Source organism: Theropithecus gelada, chromosome 16 (genome assembly GCF_003255815.1).
Source record: "Theropithecus gelada isolate Dixy chromosome 16, Tgel_1.0, whole genome shotgun sequence".
In the NCBI taxonomy this organism is placed as follows: Eukaryota; Metazoa; Chordata; class Mammalia; order Primates; family Cercopithecidae; genus Theropithecus; species Theropithecus gelada.
Window position 1 is genome coordinate 41,815,772 of NC_037684.1, and position 27,688 is coordinate 41,843,459.

General features: G+C 47.6%; 1 protein-coding gene across 8 annotated transcripts in view; it reads left to right on the top strand.

Moving 5' to 3' along the window:
* The window catches only part of ARSG (arylsulfatase G), a 175,725-nt gene that overhangs the window by 97,818 nt on the left and 50,219 nt on the right, over window positions 1-27,688 (top strand). For all 8 annotated transcript variants that reach the window (XM_025361648.1, XM_025361654.1, XM_025361657.1 and 5 more), the window contains 3 exons: window positions 5,539-5,735; window positions 7,457-7,537; window positions 21,449-21,557. In XM_025361648.1, the coding sequence (XP_025217433.1) occupies window positions 5,539-5,735; window positions 7,457-7,537; window positions 21,449-21,557 (387 nt within the window). The remainder of the gene's footprint in view (window positions 1-5,538; window positions 5,736-7,456; window positions 7,538-21,448; window positions 21,558-27,688) is intronic.

A 27,688-nucleotide genomic window follows, 5' to 3' on the forward strand; every position in this document is an offset into this window, starting at 1 on the left:
TGATTCCCAGGCTAGTGGGGAAACAGATATGTGAAAACATGCTTTAATGCAGGTTGTTTGTGTCTTATTAATACTGCAAGAAGCAGGGAAAAGGGCTATGGCACAGATGGGGGCAGAGAAGAGGCAGCCAATCGTGACCTGGGAGCAAAGGAGGAGGACTGTTGGTGGCTTTGGAGTTGGATCTTAAGAACTGATTGTTTTTAGGCAAGATAACAGGGAGAATACTGCTGAGAGAGGAATAACATAGATGAGGCACAGGAAGTGGGTGAGGTGCTTGGGACACTGGCATATAGCAGGAGTCTTTGAGGGGGAAGGAAGGTCTGGCTGGAAGGGACCGCGATAGGGAAAGCTGCAATGGCTGGGTGAGGAGTTTGGATTGACCCTACAGGCTGCAATGAGTCCTAGCATGTTTCTTATTTTTCTTTTTTCTTTTTTTTTTTTTTTCTCTTTTGAGATGGAATTTTGCTCTTGTTGCCAAGGCTGGAGTGCAATGGCGCGATCTCAGCTCACCGCAACCTCTGCCTCCTGGGTTCAAGCGATTCTCCTGCCTCAGCCTCCCGACTAGCTGGGATTACAGGCGCCCGCCACCACGCCCGGCTGATTTTGTATTTTTAGTAGAGATGGGGTTTCTCCGTGTTGGTCAGGCTGGTCTTGAACTCTCGATCTCAGGTGATCCAACTGCCTCGGCCTCCAAAAGTGCTGGGATTACAAGCGTGAACCATCGTGCCTGACAGCCCTAGTACGTTTCTAAATATGGATCTGCCAGATCAAGTCTGGGTTAGAGAAGGTTGTCTGTGATGCCAGGGTCTAGTGGAAGATGGCAAAATGGTGGGGTGGGGGACAAGTGGTTATTGCAACAGTCCAATTCAGAGAGACCCCTTGTCCATCCATCCCCAGGGAACCACCACCAGAGAGGCCAGTGGGCTGAGAGCTGCAGGTATTCATTTCCCCCTGCATGAGGGAAGCCCTGCCTTCACCTCCAGGCCTGCCTCCCTCCACCTAGGCACCATCTGGGGACACTTCTTGAGAGATGGGTGCCTCTCACCTGCCCTTTTCCACTTCGGATCAGATGATTTTCCCCACCCTTAGCTGTCCCTGCACCATAATCTTCAGTGTGTCTCCATGCCCTGCCGCATCCTCTTGCTCTCCTGGAATGTTCCCTGTGTTATCTTACTTGTTTTTTTCCTTCTCTACTCACAAAAATAACACGTGTTCCCTTTAGGAATCTCGGAAAACTAAGACAAGCAAACAAAAAAAATCACCCTGAATTCCACCCCGGAGATAACCTGTTGTTGTTGTTGTTGTTGTTTATTTGAGGCAGAGTCTTGCTCTGTTGCCCAGGCTGGAGTGCAGTGGCACAATCTGGGCTCACTGCAACCTCTGCCTCCCGGGTTCAAGCCATTCTCTTGCCTCAGCCTCCTGAGTAGCTGGGATTACAGGCACACATCACCATGCCTGTCTAATTTTTGTATTTTTAGTAGACAGGGTTTCACCATGTTGGTCAGGCTGGTCTTGAACTCCTGACCTCAGGTGATCCACCCACCTTGGCCTTCCAAAAGTGCTAGGATTACAGGCATGAGGATAACCTGTTTTAATAGCTCTGATTATGTTCTAGCCTCATTCTATGCTGGTGCATAAACATATGTCTCCCTAGTTTTATTAAGGCATAGTTGAAATGAACGTATTTTAAAAAACAAAAATGGAGTCACACTGTGATATAGTCAGTATTTTTTTTAAAGCACCAGGTGTCCCCCACTCTATTTTCCATTCAACACAGGTGCATATGAAGAGGTGACTTGCAGGACAGATGCCCCCAAGGGACTAGTCTGTGTGGGCTCTGCCTGATGCCATGTTTTGGAATCTAGCCTGGCATCAGGATGCAGGGAAAGAGGTACACCCTTGGGCACCATTTATACTTACTACTGCTGGCATGTATTCAACATTATTAACAAGGAAGCAGCCGGGCGCAGTGGCTCACGCCTGTAATCCCAGCACTTTGGGAAGCCAAGGCAGGCGGATCACTTGAGGTCAGGAGTTCGAGACCAGCCTGGCCAACATGGTGAAACCTCATCTCTACTAAAAATACAAAAATCAGCCAGGCGTAGTGGCACGCGCCTGTAGTCCCAGCTACTCAGGAGGCTGAGGCAGGAGAATTGATTGAACCTGGGAGGTGGAGGTTGTAGTGAGCCGACATCATGCCACTGCACTCCAGCTTGGGAGATAGAGTGAGACTCCATCTCAGAAACAAAAAACAACAACAGAATAAGCTACCATTTATTAGATGCTTAGTATGGGAAGTTACACAACAACTTTGTTGGGGAGGTCTGATTGTCCCCAATTTATAGATGGCGAGGGTAAGTTAATTGTCCAGGGCTACACAGTCATGAAGTAACAAATCCGGAGGTTTGGATGCAGGATTTTCAAGGCTGTGCTCTTCATCAGCCTGTGCTCTGCCATCTCTCATAACTGCCCTTCTCTGTAAGCCTCTGGCTCAGGGTGCTAATGTGACTTTGATAATGGGTGAGAATTTGGAAGATGATGATGGATGATGAAGGGTGGACAGCAGGACCACCCCTCACCCATACACACGGTGAGCTGATTTCCAAGAAAACAGCTGCAATCTGTAGCATTTGCCAATTCCTGGGGTGTAAATACTCACTCTCACCATGGCTGATTTCCAGCTATGGAGATGTCACTGAATGTGGCATTGAGAAATGATGGGCAGTAGCAAGCCATTGTGTGTTATTTCCACGACACACATACAATAGATGTAAATAAGCCCATGAGCATACATCATAGTAGAATGTAGTAATTAGGAAGTGATAAATGGTGAGAATGTACCACCTTTAAAAAATATTATTTATTTATTTATTTATTTTTGAGACAGAGTCTTGCTCTGTTGCCCAGGCTGGAGTGCAGTGCATAATCTTGGCTCACTGCAACCTCTGCCTCCTGGTTTCAAGCAGTTCTCCCTGCCTCAGCCTCCCTAGTAGCCAGGATTGCAGGTGCCTGCCACCACGCCTGGCTAATTTTTGTATTTTTCAGTAGAGGCAGGGTTTCGCCATGTTGGCCCAGCTGGTCTCAAACTCTTGACCTCAAGTGATCTGCCCGCCTCGGCCTCCCAAAGTGTTAGGATTACAGATGTGAGTCACCACGCCCGGAAAAAAAAAATTTATTTCATTGTAAACTTATATAATTCAATTTTTAGCAATGGCCGTGTTTAACAACTGGTTTGCAAAATTCTTGAAATTTGAGCCAGGTTTAGGCACCACTGCAATATGGAATCTACCTGAAAATTACAAAAAGACACCCCTTGTGGCTAGGCACTGCCCTGTGCAGGGTACCAAGGCAGTAGATTGTAAGCTGGAAATAAGGACCCATTCACTCAGCAGGATGTCCTGATGCAGGCCACAACCTGCACAACTGTATATGACCATCCCTGGGAGAGGGGTCACCAGGCACTGCAAATCAGTGCTGTACGAAAAAACTCGGCAAGAATGGAGATGTTTTCTGTCTGCACTGTCCAAGCTGCTAGCCTCTAGCCACCTGCTGCTGCTGAGCATATGAAATGTGGCTAGGAATTTGTGTGTGTGTGTGTGTATTTTACTGTGAGTATGAATATATACAGATATATATATAATGATACAATTTTACCATCTTAACCATTTTAAATGTAAAGTTCTGTGGCATTAAACATTCACTTTGTTTTGCAACCATTACCACTATCCATCTTCAGAACTTTTTCATTTTTTCTAACTGAAACTGTACCCATGAAACATGCGCTGCCCAGTTTTTCTTCCCCACAGTGCCCTGCCACTCACCATTCTACCTTCTCTCTCTGAATTTGACTATTCCGGGCACCTGCCACAAGTGGAATCATACAGTTATTTGCTTCTTGGTGACTGGATTATTTCACTTAGCATAATATTTTCCAGGTCCACCCATGTGCTAGTGTGTGAGCCATGGAACTTCTATTATGATTTAATTTTCATTCATTTAAATCTAAATAGTTACATGTGACTTGTGGCTGCTGCCCTGAACAACGCAACTCTAGCAATGTTGCAGAGAAAGTGTGAATTAAAATGGGGAAGGCAGAGGCCCCTGTCTTGGGACTTGTGTCCAGGGTTTTATGCCTATCAAGGAGAACTGAGTGCAAGCACAGTCCCGGGCGGCAGACCCTGGGAGCCATGGATGCAGGGGAGTTTGAGGGCACAGGTGGCTATAGAGCAAGGCTGTGAGGTGGTGTAAACCAGGGTGAGCTAAGGAGACCCCTGGGTCCAGCTGAATCTCTGGGTGAACAGGTATGAAAGGGCCATGCATCTCCCCCTACTGGAATGTTGTTGATTCTCTACTCTCCCAATACCCTTGCTTGGTGTCCTCTGAAAGACCCCCATGGATGGATCTGTGGGAGAGGGGCCCCTGAAGGTCCCTGCCACCGTTGTAATTCTGCAGCTGCTCTTAGCTGGGAGTAAGGCTGGGACCTTTGCTTGGAGACAACCCCAGCTCCTCCAAGCCTTTCATTCTGCACTTTCCAGGGGAATCAGAATTACTACAGAGGCAGCAGAACAACAGGGCCTCTGACAGAGCCCTGATCTAGATGTTACCTGGTGGTCATATGTGTCCTTGGAATTCCTGTGATTAACTCGAGACAACCACTTATCTCTTAGAAAGGAACAAGACCGGCCAGGCACAGTGGCTCACACCTGTAATCCCAGCACTTTGGGAGGCCGAGGAGGGCAGATCACCTGAAGTCAGGAGTTTGGACCAACCTGGCCAACAGAGCTAAACCCCGTCTCTCCTAAAAATACAAAATTAGACAGGCGTGGTGGTGGGCACCTGTAATCCCAGCTACTCAGGAGGCTGAGGCAGGAGTATCGCTTGAATCCAGGAGGCGTAGGTTGCAGTGTGACAATATTGCACCACTGCACTCCAGCCTGGGCGACAAGAATGAGACTCTGTCTAAAAAACAAAAAGAAGAAAGGAAGAAAGGAAGGAAGGAAGGAAGGAAGGAAGGAAGGAAGGAAGGAAGGAAGGAAGGAAGGAAGGAAGGAAGGAGGCTGAGAACGGACAGGATAGTTCGGATGCTGCAAAATAAAATGTAAAGGTGTGTGTGTGTGTGTGTGTGTGTGTGTGTGTGTGTGTGTATGCCTTAGACTTTACAGTGTGGCATTTAAGAGCAAGATTGGGACACGTAACTAATTGCATATCCTGGGCAAGTCCTTTAATCTCTAAGCTTCTGATTCTTCATCTGATGATGAAGGGGCTATGATGAGGATGAACCTAGACAACGTGAGTCCCATATAATAAGCTCTCAGTAAATGATAAGGGATAGTAACTATTATTACAGTTCTCATTTTTAATCGGCTAACCGGATTGCTTTCACATTTCCTTGGAAGGTTATGGATAAATGTGTCCTTCCCGAGCCTATGGGGCAGAAGGAGCTTTGGGGAGTTTCCTGGAGGAGAGGGAGAATCCCTGAGGCACCAGACGAGCCAGGAGAGCCTTCTGAAGAGTCACCTCTTGGTTCTCCTGTTTCAGCACCAGCGGGAGGCCCTTCCTGCTGTATGTGGCTCTGGCCCACATGCACGTGCCCTTACCTGTGACTCAGCTACCGGCAGCCCCACGGGGCAGAAGGCTGTATGGTGCAGGGCTCCGGGAGATGGACGGTCTGGTTGGCCAGATCAAGGACAAAGTTGACCACACAGCGAAGGACAACACATTCCTCTGGTTTACAGGTAAAGTAATAAAAGCCAGCCAGCCTAACTGCCATTTAATAGATAAACTTGCACGTTACCTGTGAAGAGCAGAGTCTGGCCTCGTGATCCCCTTTCATAGGTCAGGGGACTTGCTTTGAACTTGAGGCCCAGATAAGGCTTGCTGGCCTGAATGCTGAGCACCTGTCCACTGGGGCCTCCAAGGCCAAGTCCCTGGGAAGGTTTGCACACACACAGCAGGCGCCTTGCTGGCCCCTTGTGTGTCGATTCAGGCTATCTGGGTATTGCTCTTAATTGCCATTGAATGACATTGACATTGTGAGCCTGTGTTGTCCTTGTGCAGTTCTAAGATTTCCCTCTTCTCCATCTTCTCTGGTCCCAAAGATTCCACTTGCTGCCACTCCCCGTGTCACGTCTTTTGACTGAGTGGCCTTAGTGAGCTGAACTGGTGGCCTCTTTAAAGGCCTCATACATGCATGATGTGTTTTAGGTTTCTGTCTGGAGCAACCACAGAGGTTAAAAGCACTGCTTTCGGCCAGGCGTGGTGGCTCACACCTATAATCCCAGCACTTTGGGAGTCTGAGGCAGGCGGATCACCTGAGGTCAGGAGTTTGAGACCAGCCTGGCCAACATGGCAAAACCCTGTCTCTACTAAAAATACAAAAATTATTTGGGCGTGGTGGCACATGCCAGTTGTCCTAGCTACTCGGGAGGCTGAGGCAGGAGAATCGCTTAAACCTGGGAGGCAGAGGTTGCAGTGAGCTGAGATCGTGTCACTGCACTCCAGCCTGGGCGACAGAGCAAGACTCTGTCTCAAAAAAAAAAAAAACCAAAAAAACAAAAAAAAACACTGCTTTCGGGTCAAGTAGAGACCGATACTCTCTACCGTGCAGCAAAGGTGTTATAAACTCCTATAGGATTTGAATCTATATTCTACTACTGAGGGAATTCCCGTAATCTCTCCAAGCCTCCTTTTCCTCATCTGCAAAATTAAGCTAATAACAGAATCTACTCCATAGCATGTTGGAGGATTATGAGATGATGTATGTGAAACACTGGGTGCATAATAGATGTACATAAACAGTGGCTGGACTGAGGCTGATGATGGTGGCAATGAGATTGCTGAAAACTTACAGAAAGGCAAGGGAGGAAAGAGGAAGGAAGGGGAGGAAAGGCAAGGAAGGCAAGAGGCTCACGATGGGGCTGTGTTGGGGCAGAAAAGGCCACTTGTCTCTGAAAGCCCAGTAGAGACAGGCCTCATATCAAGGGTTGTTCTTCATGAGTGGGAATCATATTTGTCTTTATTTATTTATTTATTTTTACTTATTTTTTGAGATGGAGTCTCGCTCTGTCACCTAGGCTGGAATGCAGTGGCGTGATCTCGGCTCACTGCAGCCTCCGCCTCCTGGGTTCAAGCGTTTTTTGTACCTCAGCCTCCAGAGCAGCTGGGATTGTAGGCGCCCGCCACCACACCCAGCTAATTTTTGTATTTTTAGTAGAGAAGGGGTTTCACCATGTCGGCCAGGCTGGTTTGGGACTCCTGACCTCAAGTGATCTGCTTGCCTCCACCTCCCAAAGGGCTGGGATTACAGGCGTGAGCCACTGCAGCAGGCCCGTGTTTGTCTTTATAAGTCCTTTTTCTATCTAGTTCCTGCGCTGCACAGGGAGATAGGGCTAGAGTGGGAGGGTCAGCGAAAGTGTCCAACCAGCCTGGTGACCATTATGCTTTTTCTGGTTTCTAGGAGACAATGGCCCATGGGCTGAGAAGTGTGAGCTAGCGGGCAGTGTGGGTGCCTTCACTGGAGTGTGGCAAGCTCGTCGAGGTAAGAGGCTCAGCTGGGGTTGGTGGATCCCACTGCAATGCTGAGCCCAGGCTGGGGTGTGGGATTCTGCCTCTGGGTGGGGAACAACTTATATCTGGGCCTTAGGGTCATCATCGTGAAACATTTGCTCACCAGCCACCAGCACCCAGAGAAGAAGGAACAAGTTGTGATGGAGAAAACGACTGCTCAGTTTGCACCATCCCTTGTCTCTCCTTTCCTCCTAGAACTTCCCAAAGGCGACCAGCCCTCCATCCAACAAGCCAGTCTATGAACATTCCAACAAATGTGCTTTGTCTTTACTTTCATCCCGTTCCCTTGCTCTTCCTCCTTCCTTTTTAAAAATTCATCCATCCATCCATCCATCCATCCATCCATCCATCCATCCATCCATCCAACCATTAACTTATTTCATCCATTCAAAAAATATTTAGTGCACAGCGGTGCAAGGTTTTTAATGTACATTGTTTCCAGTTCTTACAATAGTGAGAGGGTGGCAGTCATAGCTCCATTTACAGATGAAGAAAGAGAGAGGCTCAGAGAGGGTAAGTAATTTGCCCATGTCACACAGTTTGTGAGGAGGGAGCCAGGTTTTCCATTGAAATTAAAGTTGGTACTCGCCCTGCTGTACCATACTGCTTCTCACAGCTGCCTCTGTCTCTATTTCAACATCTTTCTACTTCCAGCTCAGCTCCCATCTGCTCTGGGAGAGCTTTCCCACAAGGACCTCACTTTCGGAGAGTGCAGCCATGCCGGGGACAATTTGACATATGGACCAAATGCTTGAAAAATACGCATATCTTTTGATGCATCAATTCCTCCTGTAAGAGTTTGTCTTAAGGAAATAATTAGGCACATGCTCAATGACATACGAAAAAAGATGCTCATTGCCGTGAATTTTTTTTCATAGTTGGACATAACCCAAGTGTCTAGTAAGAAGATAGCGCTTAAAGAAATTATTATACCTCCGTTAAAAGGAATAACAAAGAACCACTAAAATAATTCATATTTATTGACTTGGAAACATTTACATGAGATATTTTTTAATGAATAAAACAGATTCCAATATGGAACAATATGTATAGTATGATTTTATTATATAAAAAATAATCATATGTAGACTCAAAAAAATCTTGAAAGAGTCAATAAAGGGTAACAAAACATTAGCAGTAATTACCTCTGGGCAGCGGAGGGAGAGTTGAAGGGGTGAATTTACCCCTACAATAAACCGGTATTGTTTGTTTCATATAAATTAAACGTTTAGGAGGTATTTGTGTCCAAGGGGTTCAGAGGTGGGCCTGGCAAGATTACCCCCATTGAGGAATCTGTGAGGCAGAATTTTAGATCTCGGACTGTGTATTCGTCCACAGACTAATACACACAATCGCACCATTCTTGAATTAGAGGGAACCAAAAAGGTCTATCTGTCTGTCTGTCTGCCTGTTCTGTCTATCTATCTATCTATCTATCTGTCATCTATCTATCTATCTATCTATCTATCTATCTATCTATCTATCGAAACACAAATACTCCAAGAGATAAAATAAACTCACATTGCTATAAAGAACTACCTGAGACAGGGTAATTTATAAAGAAAAGAGGTTTAATTGACTCACAGTTCCGCAGGCTGTACAGGAAGCATAGCTAGGGAGGCCTCAGGAAACTTACAGTCATGGCAGAAGGCGAAGGGGAAGCGTGTATGTCCTCCATGTTTGGAGCAGGAGGAAGAGAGTGAAGGGGAAGGCGCCACTCACTTTTAAACAGCCAAGGCTAATGAGAATTCGCTCACCATCACGAGAACAGCAAAGGGGAAATCCGCTCTCATGACCCAGTCGCCTTCCACCAGGCCCCTCCTCCAACACTGGGGATTACAATTCGTCGTGAGATTTGGGTGGGGACACAGAGCCAAACCATATCAGGCTGTTTTTCCTGCTGTTAAACTCAATCCTGACCTATGGCCCTCAGCTGTCTCCAGGTGGTCTCCACTAGCACTCGCCTCATCGTATTAGTCTGGCAGGATAATTGTAGTTACCTAGAAACTGAAGCATTGTGTACCTCGATTCTGGTGCAGAGAAGCAAATGCTGATTTTTTTTTTTTGAGACAGAGTCTCACTCTGTTACCCAGGCTGGAGTGCAGTGGCACGATCTTGACTCACTGCAACCTTCACCTTCTGGGCTCAAGCGATCCTCCTACCTCATCCTCCCAAGTAGCTGGGATTACACGTGTGTGCCACCATGCTCAGCTAATTTTTTGTTTGTTTTTGTTTTTGTATTTTTAGTAGAGACGGGGTTTCACCGTGTTGGCTAGGCTGGTCTTGAATTCCTGACCTCAAGTGATCCACCCGCCTTGGCCTCCCAAAGTGCTGGGATTACAGGCATGAGCCACCATGCCCGGTCATTATCATTTTTATTTTTATTTTTTTGAGATGGAGTTTCGCTCTTGTTCCCCGGGCCACAGTGCAATGGCACAATCTCGGCTCACGACAACCTCTGCCTCCTGGGTTCAAGTGATTCTCCTGCCTCAGCCTCCCTAGTAGCTGGGATTACAGGCACCCGCCACCACACCTGGCTGATTTTGTATTTTTAGTTGAGATGGGATTTCTCCATGTTGGTCAGGCTGGTATTGAACTCCTGACCTCAGGTGATCCGCCCACCTCAGCCTCCCAAAGTGCTGGGATTACAGGTGTGAGCCACCACAACTGGCCTATTTTTCAATTTTAACCTGATGTCCCTTGGATCAGATACCTTGAGAACTTTAGGAGCAAGTGGCTGCTGGACTATGGCCATAACTTGTGTCTGGAAATTTGAGTCAGGGGTCAGGAGAGCTGAGTACCACCTCCCACTAACCTTCTCAGTGACCAGACTATTTTATCTCTTTGAGTATTGGTGTTTCTCACTCTCACTCTCTCTCTTTCTCTCTATATATGCATAGATCTTTTTGGTCCTCTTCCGTTAAAAAATGCTGTGATTTAGTTGTGATTTCTGGAGAGTTGGGTCAAGAGGAGATGCTAAGGAGGACTGGAGGTGGATGGAGGTGTGTCAAGAAACAAGAGCCTAGAGAAATACAGCATACACTGGGAGTGGTTTGTTGCATTAGCTGATTACAATTCCTCCTTTCTGTACCTGGGACACCCTTGGGCCAGGCTGCCATCTTCAGTGTTCAGTTAGAAAGCCTGGAACAGCCTGGTGTCAGAAGCCCCATGGTTAAAAGTCCAGAAGGTGTGGAGACCATGGATGTAGGGGAAAGGATCTATAAGTAAGTAGCTTCGTGGGGAGAAGAATTGACCTGCTGATCTCCTATCTGAGGACTTGCCTTATTGATCTCTTCTCCCTTTATGAGGCAGTTTTGAAATAGTGAGTCAGGCTTAAGGAAGTGGACTGGGACCCTATTCTTTGAGGGAATGATGAGAAATACATTTACTAGCTGGCCAGGTGCAGTGGCTCATGCCTGTAGTCCTAGCACTTTGGGAGGCTGAGGCAGGAAGATAGCTTGAGGTCAGGAGTTCAAGACCAGTCTGGCTAACATGGTGAAACCCCGTCTCTACTAAAAATTCAAAAATTGGCCAGGTATGGTGGCGGGCATCTGTAATCCCAGCTACTCAGGTGGTTGAGGCAGGAGAATCGCTTGAACCCGGGAGGTGGAGGAGGTTGCAGTGAGCCGAGATTGCGCTACTGCACTCCAGCCTGGGCAACAGAGTGAGACTCTGTCAAAAAAAAAAGAAGAAAAAGAAAAAGAAAAATAGATTTACTAGCTGGGCAACCTCCATCTCTCCTTTCCTTCCTTCCTCCTGCAAGCATTTGTTGAGCGCCTACTGTTTTCTATTCCTCCTATTGAGCACCTACTGTGTGCCAGGAACTATGCTCAGTGCTGGTGCTACAAAGATCAACAAAGCCCCGACCGCAAGGAATGACAGTCTAGAATAGTGTTTCTTTGATTTTAAAATTAAAGTGTGCAGACCGTCCCCCGGGGATCTTGCTAACATACAGTTCTGACCCAAGAGGGCTGGGTTGCTGATGGGGGTTTTGCATTTCTAAGGCACTCCTAGGTGATGCTGATGTGGCTGGTCCAGGGACCGAACTTTGAGATCCACCAGTCCAGAACGTCTACATCTAGACCATGAGTCTAGAATCATCTGAGTGTAGAACTTCCAACTTTAGACCAATGGTTATCAAAGTGTGGTTCCCCAACCAGCATCATTAGCACCACCTGAGAAATTGTTAACAGTACAAATTTTAGGGCTTTACCCTGGGCCAAAAGAATCAGAAACACTTGAGATGGGTCCCAGGAATCTGTGTTTTAACCAGTCCTTTGGGTGATAATGCAGGTTAAAATTTGAGAACCACCTGTCTAGAGCTACACAATCCGGTATGTCAGGCACTAGCCACATATGGCCATTTAAATTAAAATTAATACAAGTCAATTAAAATTCAATTCCTTGGTCACACCAGCCACACTTCCAGGTCTCAGTAGCCATATGTGGCTACTGGCTACCATATTGGGTAGCAAATAGGCTTCCCTGGGGGTGGTTTGCGTTTTGAAGAATGAGTAGGAGACAGCCAGGGATTGGCAGGAGAAGAGGCTGTGGGCGAGGGGAGCAGCCCAGGCAGAGATGGGAACATCAGGGAGTAGGAGCCGCTCCCTGGGGCTGCCCCTGTGTCTGTGAGTCTGGAGTTTGTGACGACCAAGGAGAACAGCGAGAGATGGGGCCAGCGTTCGACAATCTTTGCAGTTTGGCTTTTATTCTAAGGAAATGTGGAACCATGGGAAGATTTTAAGAGCGGGAGGGACATTATTTAATGTTAAATATAGAGGCGAAATTTACATCACATAAAATTAACATTTTAAATTGTTTGGTTAAGTAGCACTCAGCACCTTCCCTATGTTGTGTGATGACCACGTCTGTCTAGTTCTAAAACACTTCTATCACCCCAAAAGAAACCCTATATCCTTTAATTAATTTATTTATTAATGTTTTAGAGAGATAGTCTTGCTCTGTCCCCCAGGCTGGAGTGCAATGGCACGATCATAGCTCATTGCAGCCTCAAACTCCTGAGCTCGAGGGATCCCCCCACCTCATTCTCGTGAGTACCTTGGACTACAGGAGTGTGCCACTGCGCCCCCTGCATTTTTTTTTTTTTTTCTGAGATAGGGTCTTGCTCTGTTGCCCAGGCTGGAGTGCAGTGGCATCATTACAGCTCACTGCAGCCTCAACCTCCTGGATTCAAGCGATCCTCCCACCTCAGCCTCCTAAGTAGCTGGGACCACAGGCATGTACTACCATACCCAGCTAATTTTTCTTTTCCTTTTTAAATGTTTTTTTTTTTAGAGACAGGGTCTTGCTATATTGCCCAGGCTGGTCTGAAACTCCTGGGCTTAAGCAATCTTCCCACCTTAGCCTCCCAAAATGTTGGGATTACAGGTGTGAGCCACTGCACCTGGCCTATGCCTAGCTTTTAAAAAATATATATTTATTTTGTTTAACCCCATATCCTTTAAACAGTTGCTCACCATTTCCCACTCCCCCTCCAGCATACTAGCCAATGTTTTTAAAAGATCCCTCTTGTATCAGGGGAGCTGAGAACAAGGAGAAGGGCAAGTACCAGTCTCACTTCCACTGATCCAAAAATGACCAATGAGAGAAGCCAGTGACAAAATCTCCAGGAATATCCCCAAGTTCAAAGAATGCCAAAGCTGGAAAAGACCTCTGTCATTTTTTTTTTTTTTTTTTTTTTTTTGAAAAAAAGTTTTTTTCTGTCGCCCAGGCTGGAGTGTAGTGGTGCGATCTCAGCTCACTGCAAACTCCACCTCCCAGGTTCAAGCGATTCTCCTGCTTCAGCCTCCTGAGTAGCTGGTATGACACATGTGCGCCACCACACCCGCCACCATGTCTGGTATTTTTAGTAGAGACGGGGTTTCACCATGTGGGCCAGGCTGGTCTTGAACTCCTGACCTCCGGTGATCCACCCGCCTCAGCCTCCCAAAGTGCTGGGATTACAGGCATGAGTCACCATGCCTGGCCGACCTCAGCGATCTTTATTCCAGCCACCTTATTGGACAAATGAGGAAACTGAGGCCAAGGAGAAGGGAAGGCATCCCTGAGGCCAGCCAGCCATGGAGGGGCCCACATCCTCTGGCCATCACTGGCTCATTCCCCAAGCCACATGACTGCTCTCACACACATCTGATTATACGCGACACTCAGCCACCTGGAAAATCGTATCTTGCTCTTTGAACCTAGTAATTGTCAAGGAAAAAGTATTTAGCTCTTGCGACAGTCTGAATCTTTCTGCATCTGTGGAAGGCAGAGAGGGTTTGGAGGCTCAGGCTGGGCTTGAATCTTGACTCAGCTCAGGGCTCAGCAGCCTCTTCTTGTTAGGTGGAGTCGTGGACTATTCTCTGTAGACTGTTGGGAGAATCAGTGGGGGTACTGCCTGGGACGCTCTCAGCCTTGTGCCTGGCCTCTAATGATAACCCCCATTAGACTCAATTTCTTAATTCCTGGCTGAAACAACCTGACGGGACCCCACCCATAGAAGCTCTAGAAGGGGACCGGCAAACACCCTGAAAAAGATTCCCTCACTAAAGGATCAGGCAACTTAAATTGCATACAGATAACTTTAAAATGTTCAGGGTCTCTTGGGAAATGTTCTGAAGCTGAATTTCAGGCACCTCAAGATGACATTCTTTTTTTTGGGCAAGGCCTTCCCACTAAGTCTGTGGCTTGATGTGGGATTGGTGGGTGACAGCACTTAAATTCATGATCGGGCTGGGGCTGGATGCCATTCCCTTCTTTTCTTGGGAGTCTGAAAGTGAACTTTGCCTGAAAGGCTGCTGCCTGGGGGTAGACACTTCTTCCTCATTCTCCAAAGCAGCTTCCTGTCAACTAACTATGCCACAGCCTCCGTCTTCCTCTCTGCCTGGAATGCTGCTGAGGCTCTGGAAGCCAGGCAGCTCCCTGCTCGGCAGGTGGCCATGTCCTGTGAGTCAAAGGGGCTGGGGTCCCTCTGGCCACCTGCTCCTCCTCACCCAGTTTCCCATCAGTGGGATGTCTGCACGGCTCACTGTACGGGGCCAGACTCAAGAGTAGATGAAAGAGAGAAGGCGGTCAATGTTTTCGCAACGGAGTAGGACAAACAGTACCGGGAGTCGTGCAATTTTCTCCCTGAAGCCAGGCTGCTGCGTCAGGCCACGCGCTGTCTTCCCCTGTTCTCAGGGCCCTCAGGCCCCCCTGCTTGTCTTCCCTTTCCTTTCCTGGCCAAACCGCCCAGCTCAGCTGATGGGATGAGGCAGCGTCTCCTGGAGTCATCTCTTCACCCCGTGCGTGTGGACTGAGAATACTCCACTTGGCTTGTGCCCTGCAGGGGCGAGGAGACACAGAACTGGGGCGGAGGCAGAGCAAAGCAGCCCTGCCCTCTCCCGAAGAAGAAGGGCACGAGTTAGTCACCCCCGCTGTCTCTGGGCCCGCAGCCTGGTCCAGGAGGCCTGGCTCTCACTGCAGCCGCCTTCCCTTCTCCGTGCCAGATCTGTTTCCTACCCAGGACAGAACCAACACCTTGTTTTTCCCCTAACTGACTGCTCCTCTGTCTGGAAAATCTTTTCTTGTTTTATTTGAAGAGCAGAACTGTTCCTTCCTCCCCCTTGGTGATGAGGAAACATTCTGTTGAATTTGGCATCCAGGCTCCTAGGAGACCTTGGTTGTTTGTAATCTGATGCTATCAGGTTGTTGCATAATCTTTCCCACTGGGAAGCCGTCTCCGCATCCTGGGCCTTCTGTCCTGTTTGGGGTAGGGGGTGGGGCAGGGAAAAGTCAGAGGTGCCATGGGGTGAGAGAGCAAGGGATAAGGGACTCTGACTGTTGGCCCTGGCTGGGGACTGGGCCTGCTGGTGGAGACCCAGCAGAAGTCAAACTGTGTCTCTTTCTGGGACTTTGGCCACCAGGCTTAGTGGAATGTCCTCATCCCATACTCAGGGCCACCCCAGGCCAGCCGGAGTCCCAGGCTGCCCTGTGTTTCTAGAAAACGAGTACACTGTAGGCATCCTTGGCAAGGGGACATACTACATTTAGAAAAAGCCTGCTTCTTTATTTTATTTTTGTAGAGACAGGATCTCACTCTGTTGCCCGGGCTGCAGTGCAGTGGTGTGATCATGGCTCACTGCAGCCTTGACCTCCTGGGCTCAAGCAATTCTCCTGCTTCAGCCTCCCTAGTAGCTGGGGCTACAGGTGTATGCCACTATGCCTGGAACATTAAATTTTTCTTTTTTCTTTTTTTTTACAGAGATGGGGTAGAGGGGTCTTGCTTATTGCTCAGGCTGGTTTCGAACTCCTGGCTTCAAATGATCTTCCTTGCATTGGCCTCCCAGAGTGCTGGTAGTACAAGTGCGAGCCACTGCACTGGGCTGAGAGCCTGCTTCTTTAGAAGGTTATTAGAATGTGCACTCCTCAGAACAGGCGCGCTACCCAGTCACAAATGCTAATGGCTTTGTGGGCCCGGCAGGTGATAAGGAACAAATGTTTGTTTTTGTCGGTCATGGGCAGTGTTAGGAATTCAATAAACTGGAGAGAGGACCCTGCCAAATGACATTCAGCATTAGTTAAAAGAAAAACACCATGCATGCCAAACCAAACTGTCGGAGGTTGGGCTCTCTGCTATTTTCTCCCCATAGGTAATTTGGTTGGCACTTCTCTGGCAGGCATTATGCAAAAGTACCTTGCTTAAAGCTTTATGTACACTATCTTATATAGCTGTTCCCACAACCCTATGAGATAAATACAGTTGGCCCTTGAGTGACATGGATTTGAACTGCGTGGGTCCACTTCATACATGAATTTTCTTCTGCCTCTGCCACCCCTGAGACAGCAAGACCAACCTCTCCTCTTTCCCCTCCTCTTCCTTAGTGTACTCCATGTGAAGACAACGAGGATGAAGCCCTTTACGATGAGCCACTTCCACTTAATGAATAGAAAATATATTTTGTCTTTCTTCTAATTTTGTTTTTCTTTCCTTCCTTCCCTCCCTTCCTTTTCCTTCCTTCCTTCTTTTCTCTTTTTTCTTCTTTCTTCCCTTCCTTCCCTCCCTCCCTCCCTCTCTCTCCTCTTTCTTTCTCTCTCTTTCTTTCTTCCTCTCTCTTTCTTTCTTTCTTACTTTTTTCCTCTTTTTCTTTTTTGACAGAGTCTTGCTGTGTTGTCCAGGCTAGAGGGCAGTGATCTAATCAGAGCTCACTGCTGCCTCAACCTCCTGGGCTCAGGCGATCCTCCCACCTCAGCCTCCCAAGTAGCTTGGACTACCAGCTAGGACTCCCAAGTAGCTGGGACTACCGCACTTAGCTATTTATTTATTTATTTATTTTGTAGAGACAGGGGGTCTCACTACGTTGCCCAGTCTGGTCTCGGACTCCTGGGCCCAAGCCATCCTCCTGCCTTGGCCTCCTGAAGTGCTAGGATTACAGTTGTGAGCGACTGTGCCTGGCCAGGATTTTCTTACTAACATTTTCTTTTCTCTAGCTCACTTTATTATAAGTCTACAGTATATAATACATATAACATACTAAATATGTCTTAATTGAATGTTTATGTTATTGGTATGGCTTCCTGGTCAACATAAGGCTATCAGTAGTTAAGTTTTGGAAGAGTCAAAGGTTATGCCCAGATTTTCAACTGCGCGGGAGTCAGTGCCCTAACTCTTGTGTTATTCAAGGGTCAACTGTACAATCATTTCCCTGCTTCCTGGCTGAGATGATTGAGACTGAGGGAGGTTATGAATTCTGCCCAAGGCCACTTGGTTGGCAGGGGTGCCACTGGAGACCTGCCTGCCCCCAAAGGTATCGTTCTAATTATTCCTTGAATACTTCTTCAGCTCTGGTTTTCAGACCACTGACATCAGAATTACTTAGAATCAGAGCCTCACCCCGGACTTATTAGATTAGAATTCCTGGGGATAGGACCCAGAAATCCATATCTTAGATGAGATCTCTTGTGGTGATTCTTCTGTATGGAGAAATTTGCGCATTTCCTTGTTTGCTGCATTGCCTTTCTGACTCAGTGAAACATGGCCCTTGGGTCCCAGCCAAGAAAGACCACTATTCCTCCGCGTGGGCAGTGGTGAGTCTTCCTCGGCCTGCCCATGTCTCGATGCATCATAAAATGCCACTTCACTTCCGTAACCAGAGAAGCACAAATAAGCAAATTCATGAATCATGGTTTTGTTTATATTTTGGTTGCTGTGGCTAAATATTTATTGCTTTAAGTAAGAGGCTCTGCTTTAATTAGAGTCATAAGTAACCACGAGTGCATAGAAATGCATTCTCATGGCCATAAGACATGCATTTCTCGACAGAAAGCCGAAGGCAACTAACACTTTTAACGTGCCAGTGCCCGATCAAAGTATGGAAGCTTATCTAAATGAATGAATAGTGTTTGAAATTGAAAAGTGATTAGAAGTTTCATTTATGGATTATCTATTGTTCTTACTTACTATGACTTATAAGGTCATATGTATGACGCTGTGGCATAGAGGTATAAAGGCGTGGGCAACAGAAAGCCTGCGGTGACGATGACCATTAGCTACATTTAACTTTGAAATGTGCTGTGTTCTCTTCCCTATCTTGCCCGTTGCCCTCCTTCTCTGGGAATGGGTGCTCTCCACACTAAACCCCATGAGAGTTTTAGAAGATTTTATGTCAGAGCCTCACTGCAGGCTGATTAAATCACGGTCTCTGGGAAAGAGACTTTGGCATGGGTATTTTTTAAAAGCTCCCCAGTGATTCTAATACATATTCAAAATGGGAACCCCTGCCCTAGGTTTAGTGAGTGAGGGTGCTGGCTGTGTAGTCAGACCGGCATTCAGATCTTGACTCTATCATTTTCTTTCTTTTTTTTTTTTAGACAGAGCCTCACTCTGCCACCCAGGCTGGAGTGAAGTGGCTCAATTTTGGCTCGCTGCAACCTCTGCCTCCCGGGTTCAAGTGATTCTCCTGCCTCAGCCTCCTGAGTAGCTAGTATTACAGGCATGTGCCACCACGGCTGGCTAATTTTTGTATTTTTACTAGAGATGGGGTTTTACCATATTGATCAGGCTGGTCTCACACTCCTGACCTCATGATCTGCCCGCCTCAGCCTCCCAAAGTGCTGGGATTACAGGCGTGAGCCACCGCGCCCAGCCGGCTCTATCATTTTCTAGCTATGTGACTTGGGGGCAAATTACTTCGCCTCTCTGAGCTTTGGTTTCCCCATCTGAAAAATGGGGACAATAGTAGCTAACTTGAGAGGGTGTCATAAGGATTCAATGAGATAATGCCAGGAAGCATGTATCTTTATGCTGAGGAGCACTTAACTTGGTACTTAGTAAGGGCTCAATAAATAGGAGATGCTATTGTTGTTATTAATATTATGTTTAATTTAGAATAACTACCCATTAGTGGGAGCAGGTATTACTGAAGAATATTGGGGGATTAGGAGTAGCTACCTTAGAATTCAGCCTTTACTGGTGCAGATAAAACACAACACGCCTGTTTAATACAAGCATATGCATCTCATAATTAGACTATACAACCCTAGGGGCTGATAGAATGCTAGTCAGATCTTTGTAAGTTTTGTCCACTCCTAGAAGTACCAGTGAGAAATTGGAATTTATAGCAAGACGGTATCTGCGTTGTGGGTGATACATAAATATTTAAGAATTGTTTGTTCACACTCTAGACCCTTTTAAGATGAATCCCTTTAGAATACAAGATCTGTGGGCCTGTGATCATTTGCACGGCTGGCATATATAATTGTGTCTTCCTGTTAGAGCCAGAACCCAGGGTGTAGCCTGCACTAGCCGACTAGTCTCTACAACAGAAAGAGGGGATTGCTCCTTAAGTGACCACACTAAGGGACTTCTCTCAGCCAATCTTTTTCTTTCTCCTAATTCCTGAATCTTTTGCAAGGAGATTGTCTGCTTTGTTGACTACACCTGTTTTATAACTAGCTGGATTCCTCCAAACCCCTCCAGCTTTCAATCCTTTGCTGAAATAAGACAAGCACATTGAAATGTTTTTCTCTGAAGAGCGTATTAGGAAAGTCAGTCAGCTACAAGAGAGCAAAACAAAAGGTTGTGGCAAATGAGAAGAATCCCTAGTGGTGAAGACTGATTAGCAAATTTATTAATTAAAGATCAGTTTCCCCTTCTGGAAACATCCTGGAGGCAGAGACCAAATCCTGTGTTCAACCCTGGTGCCACTGCCCACCCCAGTGCCTTCTGGTGGACCAATAGACCTAATGGCTTGTTTCCTGGAACTACAGCCTTGATCTTTCCTTAGCATCTGGCCTCAAAGGTTAAGCAAGACTATTTGAATATTGTACACCATGGACATGCAGATAAACAGGCTCCCCGGTTTCACCCACCCATACCCCAAGTGTCCACAAAGATGCCCCCGTGGGGGTGGAAGTATCCACAAAGTCCCAGCACATGCCTTTGAGTGGATGCTTCCTCCCTGCTCTTTGGCCCTAAGCTGAAGCATAAGTCATACATTCCAAAGCCACGTGGAAATGTGTCTTATGCTTGCCGGAGTTCTGGATTCTTTGTTCCAAGTGCGTGAATAAATTGGAGGGAGCTATATGTATTTATGGGAGACGTGGCTCTCGATAGGAAGGATGTATTTGAGAAATGCTGGGCTAGATCAAAGAGCGTCTCACTTAGCCTGCAGAGACCCCAATTGGATTTTTGAACCCCACACCCTTAAACATAAACAGTCCATAGGACGTAAGTTATTTTGTGTTTTGTTTCTTACTTCAAAACTTGAGGGACTCCAAAGCTGGTTATGAAAAAGCCCTAAGAATGCTGAGCATTTCCCGTGTGGTGTGCTGGGCCAGGGACATCAAAGATTCCGTTTGCAGCAGTGCTAGTACAGGGCGACAGAAGCCTTCATCTTGTTCCTCCCCACGCTCCTCCCCACATAATTGCTTTTATCATTCACACCAACCAAACAAAGGGAAATTGCATGACCACAGTGTGTGTGAGCCACACACAGCACTTGCGTTGGAAAGGCTGTGCACACGCTAACTTTGTGGGATCCTTGGCCCTTGGCTCAACCAGGATGAGGGTGGGGTGTGTGTGGGGGTGGTGGGATGGCCGTGGTTCATGCAACCCAACATGTATTCAGGATGTTTCCATCAAACATGACCTCATCTCTTCCAGCCCGCTAGCCATCATTATACTGGTGGTCGCTTTTGACTTAATGGGTACAAAAATAATTCCTTTAATAACCGAAGTGGAAATTCATAGATTGCACGTAGTTGGTACTTACCTCCCCCAGGAGGCAAGAGGTTGGAGCTATTACTGACACTGTCTCCATAACATCAGTACAACTCATTAATTCAAGGAAAAACAAAGCAAAGCAAAACAAAATAAAGCCATAAAATCCATGCCAGATCGGTTCTTGGACGTTGAGCTGATCAAATAGCTTCAGAAGTTTCCTTCTTTTTCTCTTCTTTAATAGTTGTATTTCTTCATCCTAAACAGACAGTCACATTATGATCACTAGGAAGAGAAATTCACTCACTCAACAAAGATTTGTTAAGCCCTACCATGTCTTAGGTGCATGAGACTGATGAAGTCTCATGATGTTGAGATACACAACATGCAAATCAATAAATGAAAAAAATAATTTACGGTGGGGAAGGTCTCCTGAAGAAAATAAAATGAGGTGATTCAGTAGAGTGAGGCAACGTTTTACATCTGAAGTCCAGTAAAATAAAAAGCATATATTGAAAGACACTAGCTAGTTGAGGGAAATAGCTAGTTACCAAAAATGTCATTCCTTTGTTGGGGTTATTGGAAACTCAGACAGGGGTTCTCCCAGAGACTAACTCTTAGCTGAAAAGAAATCTGGAGTTATCACCATGGATGAACCAGCTGCTTCCCCTCCTCTCACAGGGGGAAGTCCAGCCAAGCAGACGACCTGGGAAGGAGGGCACCGGGTCCCGGCACTGGCTTACTGGCCTGGCAGAGTTCCAGTTAATGTCACCAGCACTGCCTTGTTAAGGTATGAGACCCAAACTACCTTGAGATGTCAGGACCCAGAGCAAGAAAAGTCATGGAGGCATGGGTGGCTAGGTGGAGGCATGGGTGGCTAGATGGAGGCATGGGTGGCTAGATGGAGGCATGGGTGGCTAGAGGCCTCAGGAAGGTCATTCACCACTTGCCTTTTCCAGGTGTTCCCAGACACTTCCAAGACTGATTGCAGAAACGATGAAAGTAATAGTGAAGTGGGGCCACGCTTGGGGGCTCACTTCTGTAATCCTAGCACTTTGGGAGGCTAAGGCAGGAGGATTGCCCAGGCCAGGAGTTTGAGACTACCCTGGTCAACATAGCAAGACCCTGTCTCTAAAAAGAAGGGAAAAGAAGAGAAGAGAAGAGAAGGGAGGGGAGAAGAGGGGAGAGGAGGGGAGGGGAGGGAAGAGGAGGGAGAAACAGTGAAGTGGGACTTGAGCCATCTTCTGGGAATAATGCCTGAGTGAAGAAGGGATTGGTTGGTTTCACATACATCAGCATTGGGTCCTGGCTGTGTCTGCTGGAGAGAAAGCCGCAGAAAAGGCGGCAACAGCAGCATCTCCCCTCTCAGCCTGGGCCAAGCTGACCGAGGCAACAGATCTTTGGAACCCTGATTATTCCATCCTTGGGGTTAAGGCAGATGTCTTAGGGGTGGCTGTGAGAAGCCAGCTAGTCTCTAGCGATCCGATGGCCCCAAGAAAGGAGTCCAGATGTCCACTTTCCCTGGAGGAGGGTGGAGAAGAAAGGTGGCCCCTCCGGGCCATTAGGGAAAGAATGCATCCTTAGGTGAAGACATTCCTCCTGCCTCTGGCCATGAAGCTTCTCAATGAGCTAAGTGTCTGGGTGCTTCCTTTATTAGAGGGAAGCTCGCTGCGTAGCTCACTGCAGACCCATCACATCAGGTAAATGTGATGTCTCACCATGACTCTTATGCCCGCATTAAGGCAGATCCAGGAGGCCATCTCCATGGCAAAGAGCTTGGCTGTGCAGCGTCTATGTGAAAGCAACGTCTTCCCAGCTGTGGAACTATGACTTATCCTGGGGACATTTCACTAATTCAGAGAGGACCTTCCTCTCTGTGGTTCTGCCCTGTGTTCACTAACAAGGGGGACCCTCCGTAGAACCCTGTGCTCATTCATGTGCTCAGAAAACTGCTGGTTAAGGACCAATTTCCTAATTCCAGAGGTTCTTTGCAATGAGCCCAGTGAGTCCTGGCGTAAAGAACACAGCTGAGTAGAGGCAGGCAAGCTTTCTTGGCACCCTCTGACTTCCCGAGATCCAATGGGGAGGAGGGGAGAGACTCAAAGTCCAGGGGAAAAGGGTAAACAGCTCTGAGGGCCAAAGTATGGGGTGGGTGGGCGTCAGCCCTGGCAGCCTGTGGGGCCCCCAGGAATTCCAGGTCAGCCCTGTGCAGTCAGGAGGGGGCAGCGTGCTGTCAGCGGGCACCAGCAGGTGTGACAACAATAGCAGAGCCTGGAATCTGTGATGTCAGGCTGCCTGGGAAAAGAGCCAGGCCGGCTGCTTTTTATAGGGCTGACTTGGTGTAGTCAAAGCGCTTATCAAGAGGGGCCAAGTGTTCACGGGCTGGGCTGCACGTGGACAAGTAACTCAGCCGTCCCTCAAGTTGCATCACAGAAAGTCAAGCAGTGTCTTCTCATTGGAGAATGGTGTTTGCACCTACAGTCAACCATGATAAAACTGTCTCATCTCGTTGATAATGTGGGGCCTTAGAGGAGACAACGGACTGAGGGGATGGTTTGATGACCCAAGACAGCGAGTTCTTGGTACAAGGCAGTGTCTGCCTGAGGGCCCCTGGAATTGTACCAGGACAATATCAATACACCATATCAGCACCTCCTAGGAGATACATTAGGTTGGTGCAAAAGTCATTGTGGTTTTTGCCATTACTTTTAGTAGCAAAAACTGCAATGACTTTCGCACCAACCTAATATATAGTGTATCACACACACACATATATATACATTTTGTTTATTATTATTATTATTATTATTATTATTATTATTATTATTATTTTTGAGACGGAGTCTTGCTCTGTCGCCCGGGCTCAGTGGCCGGATCTCAGCTCACTGCAAGCTCCGCCTCCCGGGTTTACGCCATTCTCCTGCCTCAGCCTCCTGTGTAGCTGGGACTACAGGCGCCTGCCACCTCGCCCGGCTAGTTTTTTGTATTTTTTAGTAGAGACGGGGTTTCACCGTTATTATATTTATTTAAGAGACAGGGTCTCACTCTGTCGCCCAGGCTGAAGTGCAGTGCTGAGATCATAGCTCACTGCAGCCTTGAACTCCTGGGTTCGTGTAATCCTCCCATCTCAGCCGCCCGAGTAGCTGGGACTATGGGCATGCGCCACTCTGTCTGGCTAATTTTTAAATTTTTTGTAGGGACGGGGTCTCTTAATGTTGGCCAGGCTGGTGTGGAATTCCCAGTTCCAAGCACTCCTCCCTCCTGAGCCTCCCAAAGCACTGGGATTACAGGCATGGGCTATCACACCCAGCAAGGCTAGTTTTTGGTGTTAAATTAGGCTGGACTTCAACCAGTCAGTTTTACCTCTATAGATTTACCCTCTAGCTGTTTCCCATGTGAATTCATGTTAAGCAAATTTGGGCGGAGTTTCCTTACTGCCTGGGCAGGCTGTGTGTGTGTTTCTGTTTCCCTTGACACCTCAGGGTCAGCTCGACAGAGAATGGTAGCATGATCCAAATTCAAGACATTGATGCTAATGCTTCATGCTGTTGGGCCCAGCCCAGCACTCCCCCGTCCCCCGCCCAGACTGCATATCACCTACTCTCATTCTATTGCTTGAGGAATATAGATCTTCCAGATCAGAGATAACTCCCTTAAGCCACTAAGAGCTAAAGCCAGAGTCCCTTAAACCTATATCCTTGAGGCCCTGAGGAATTATGAGCATCAGAGAGGGGTCAGGTTGCTATAAATATGAATACAGAAAAGCAAAAGAGAATGTGTGGGAGAGGGGGTGGGGGATCCATTCACATGGATCCCATTGGTTTTAGAGATAACCAGTGTTAATATCGGTGTGCACCTGGGTGATGTCATAAGATGAAAGAAGGGCTTTGCACATGACCCGCCTCTACAGACACAAGTACAGAATGGGGAAAAGGCATTTATTCCACAGATATTTATTGCCATGTCCAACTCTGGGTCAATCATTGCTCCAGGGACTGGGGAGGTGGCAGTCATGAGCAGACCAGACAGAAAGCTCTTTCTTTAGGAGCTACCTTACCTTCAGGAGGGCAGGGCTTTGGCAGCACATGTGAAAAAGTTGCAGTAGTTTTAACCTAAAACTGTGATGCAGGCTTTCCCAACTGTGGCGTGGTTGAGATTTTGGACTGGATCGCTCTTTGTTTTGGAGGACTGTCCTGTGTGCATTATAGGATGTTTAGCAGCAGCCCTGACTTCTACCCATTAGATGCCAATCGTATCCCCACCCCACCCCCTAAGTTGTACAATTAAAACGTTTCCAGACAGTGCCAAATGTCCCCGGGGAGGATGAACTCACTCTGGCTGAGAACTATGGCTTAGCGGAAGCTTTCTTAGCCATATACAAGAAGGGGAAGGGCCTGCTCTGCCTCTGAGCTGGGAGACCCCCATCTCTGCTCTGAATGAGGATCCATCCTTCAGAGATGAACTGGGGCAAGTATGAGGTGAGCAAAATGTCAAAAAGGACTTGAAACAGTCTCATTTGAAAAACAGCTAAGGCCAGGTGCGGAGGCTCACACCTGTAATCCCAGCACTTTGGGAGGCCGAGGAGGGCTGATCACGAGGTCAGGAGTTCGAGACCAGCCTGACCAACATGGTGAAACCCCGTCTCCACTAAAAATACAAAAATTAGCCTGGTGTGGTGGCCTGTGCCTGTAATCCCAGCTACTCAGGAGGCTGAGGCAGGAGAATTGCTTGAACCCAAGAGGCGGAGTTTGCATTGAGCCAAGATCGCGCCACTGCACTCCAGCCTGGGTAACAGAGTGAGATTCTGTCTCAAAAAAAAAAAAAAAGAAAGAAAGAAAGAAAGAAGAAAGGAAGGAAGGAAGGAAGGAAGGAAGGAAGGAAGGAAGAAAGAAAGAGAAAAATAACTAAAGCTGCTGTGTAGCCAGAACAGGTAATCCCCTGGGCTACCTCGTGACCCCTTCCTTCCTTCCTTCCTTCCTTCCTTCCTTCCTTCCTTCCTTCCTTCCTTCCTTCCTTCCCTCCCTCCCTCCCTCCCTCCCTCCCTCCCTCCCTCCTTCCTTCCTTCCTTCCTTCCTTCCTTCCTTCCTTCCTTCTTTCCTTCCTTGATGGAGTTTCACTCTTGGCACCCAGGCTGGAGTGCAACGGCATGATCTTGGCTCACTGCAACTTCTGCCTCCCGGGTTCAAGTGATTCTCCTGTCTCGTGCCTCAGCCTTCCCAGTAGCTGGGACTACAGGCATGCACCACCACACCCAGCTAATTTTTGTCTTTTTAGTAGAGAGACTGGGTTTTATCGTGTTGGCCAGGCTGGTCTCGAACTCCTGGCCTCAAACGATCTGCCCAGCAGGCGAGGCCTTTCTGCATCCTCATTGCCACTGCCCCATCTCCACTCCTAGGTTCCTTCAGCAACTCCTTGGATAAGAACACAAATATGCACCCTTCCTATGAACAACCTTCAGAGCCTGGGCTGGCCAGTGCCACAGGAAAGAAAAAGTACATATTTTCATAAGGGCAATGCAACCTGCAAAGATGTCACCCTGCCCACTCTGAGGACAGCCTGTTGTGCCATTGTGCAGAGGAATCTCAGCCCTCTCCTGTCATCATGAGTGGGCTCATGGCTGCCCTTGTCACAACCAAAAAGCCCACTGAAGTGGGGTTTCATCCCATCAAAGGCTGGGAACCACTTCTCCATCAGACCCATGAGGCACAGTGCCAGAGTCCACGGAATTTTGGAATTTTTTTTTTTTTTTTTTTTTTTGAGATGGAGTTTCCCTCTTGTCATTCAGGCTGGAGTGCAATGGCACGATCTCGGATCGCTGCAACCTCACCTCCTGGGTTCAAGTGATTCTCCTGCTTCAGCCTCCCGGGTAGCTGGGATTACAGGTGCCTGCCACCATGCCTGACTAATTTGTTTTGTATTTCTAGTAGAGACAGGGTTTCGCCATGTTGGCCAGGCTGGTCTTGAACTCCTGACCTCAGGTGATTCACCCTCCTCGGCCTCCCAAAGTGCTGAGCCACTGTGCCTGGCCCTCTTTTTTTTTTTTTTCCTTTTTTTCTTTTTGTAATGGAGGAAGAGACCCATGAAGGTAGAAATGACTGCCTTCACTTTCATGGACTGTGGAGCCATGAAAGCTGGAATGTGGCTCTGCCAAAAGTCAGGCATCGAAATGAACAGGGGCAACTTTAAAGTATAGGTTTGTATTTATTTTGTCTCTTTCTCTGAGGTTTTAAAGACTCCCAGGCCTAATCTCTTCGGTGGAGTTTGAGGTTTGGAGTAGCTGGGGTGCCCTTGGCACCCTTAGTAGGGCAGATGCTTTCTTCAAGTTCACATGTAGGCTGGGGGCGCAGCCCTGGGATGACACTGGGCTGCATGTGCCAGGGAGTGTCTCCCTTTTCCAGGGCTAAGCTCAGGGCCTTGGCTTTTTCTGTTACTTAAGGAAGGACTATTTGACAGCCCCAGCTTGCCAAATTGGGATGGGGCTGCCTTGAGTGGCCTGAGTCACTGGACATGTTGAAGCTTTTCTCACGGGCGAGAGGCTTTCTTTGGGCTCTGGGTGGACTAGGTACCTCTGAAGTTCTTGCCAAAGTCTGAGACATTAGGATTCCGTGAACATTAGATTTAGTGCTATATAATTAGGATGCTAAACCCCAGGAGAGAGCGGTGGGGGGAAATCAGATGGAAAAAGAAAGTACACAATACTTTCCAAAATCGAACGCAGATCTTGTTTCTCTTGCTGACTGATTTGACCCATCTGTGACGCTGATCTCTCTTAGGGGCACAATTTAGAGAAAACTTGATCAAACAGCTCCAAACCACCGCGGCCTTTTCAGACTGCTTTGCGGTCCTCTTTGCTTTCCGGTTGGTGGCAGGAACCTTGGACTCTGGACAGGTTTCTGGACTGTTCCGTGCTCTGTGAGTGCT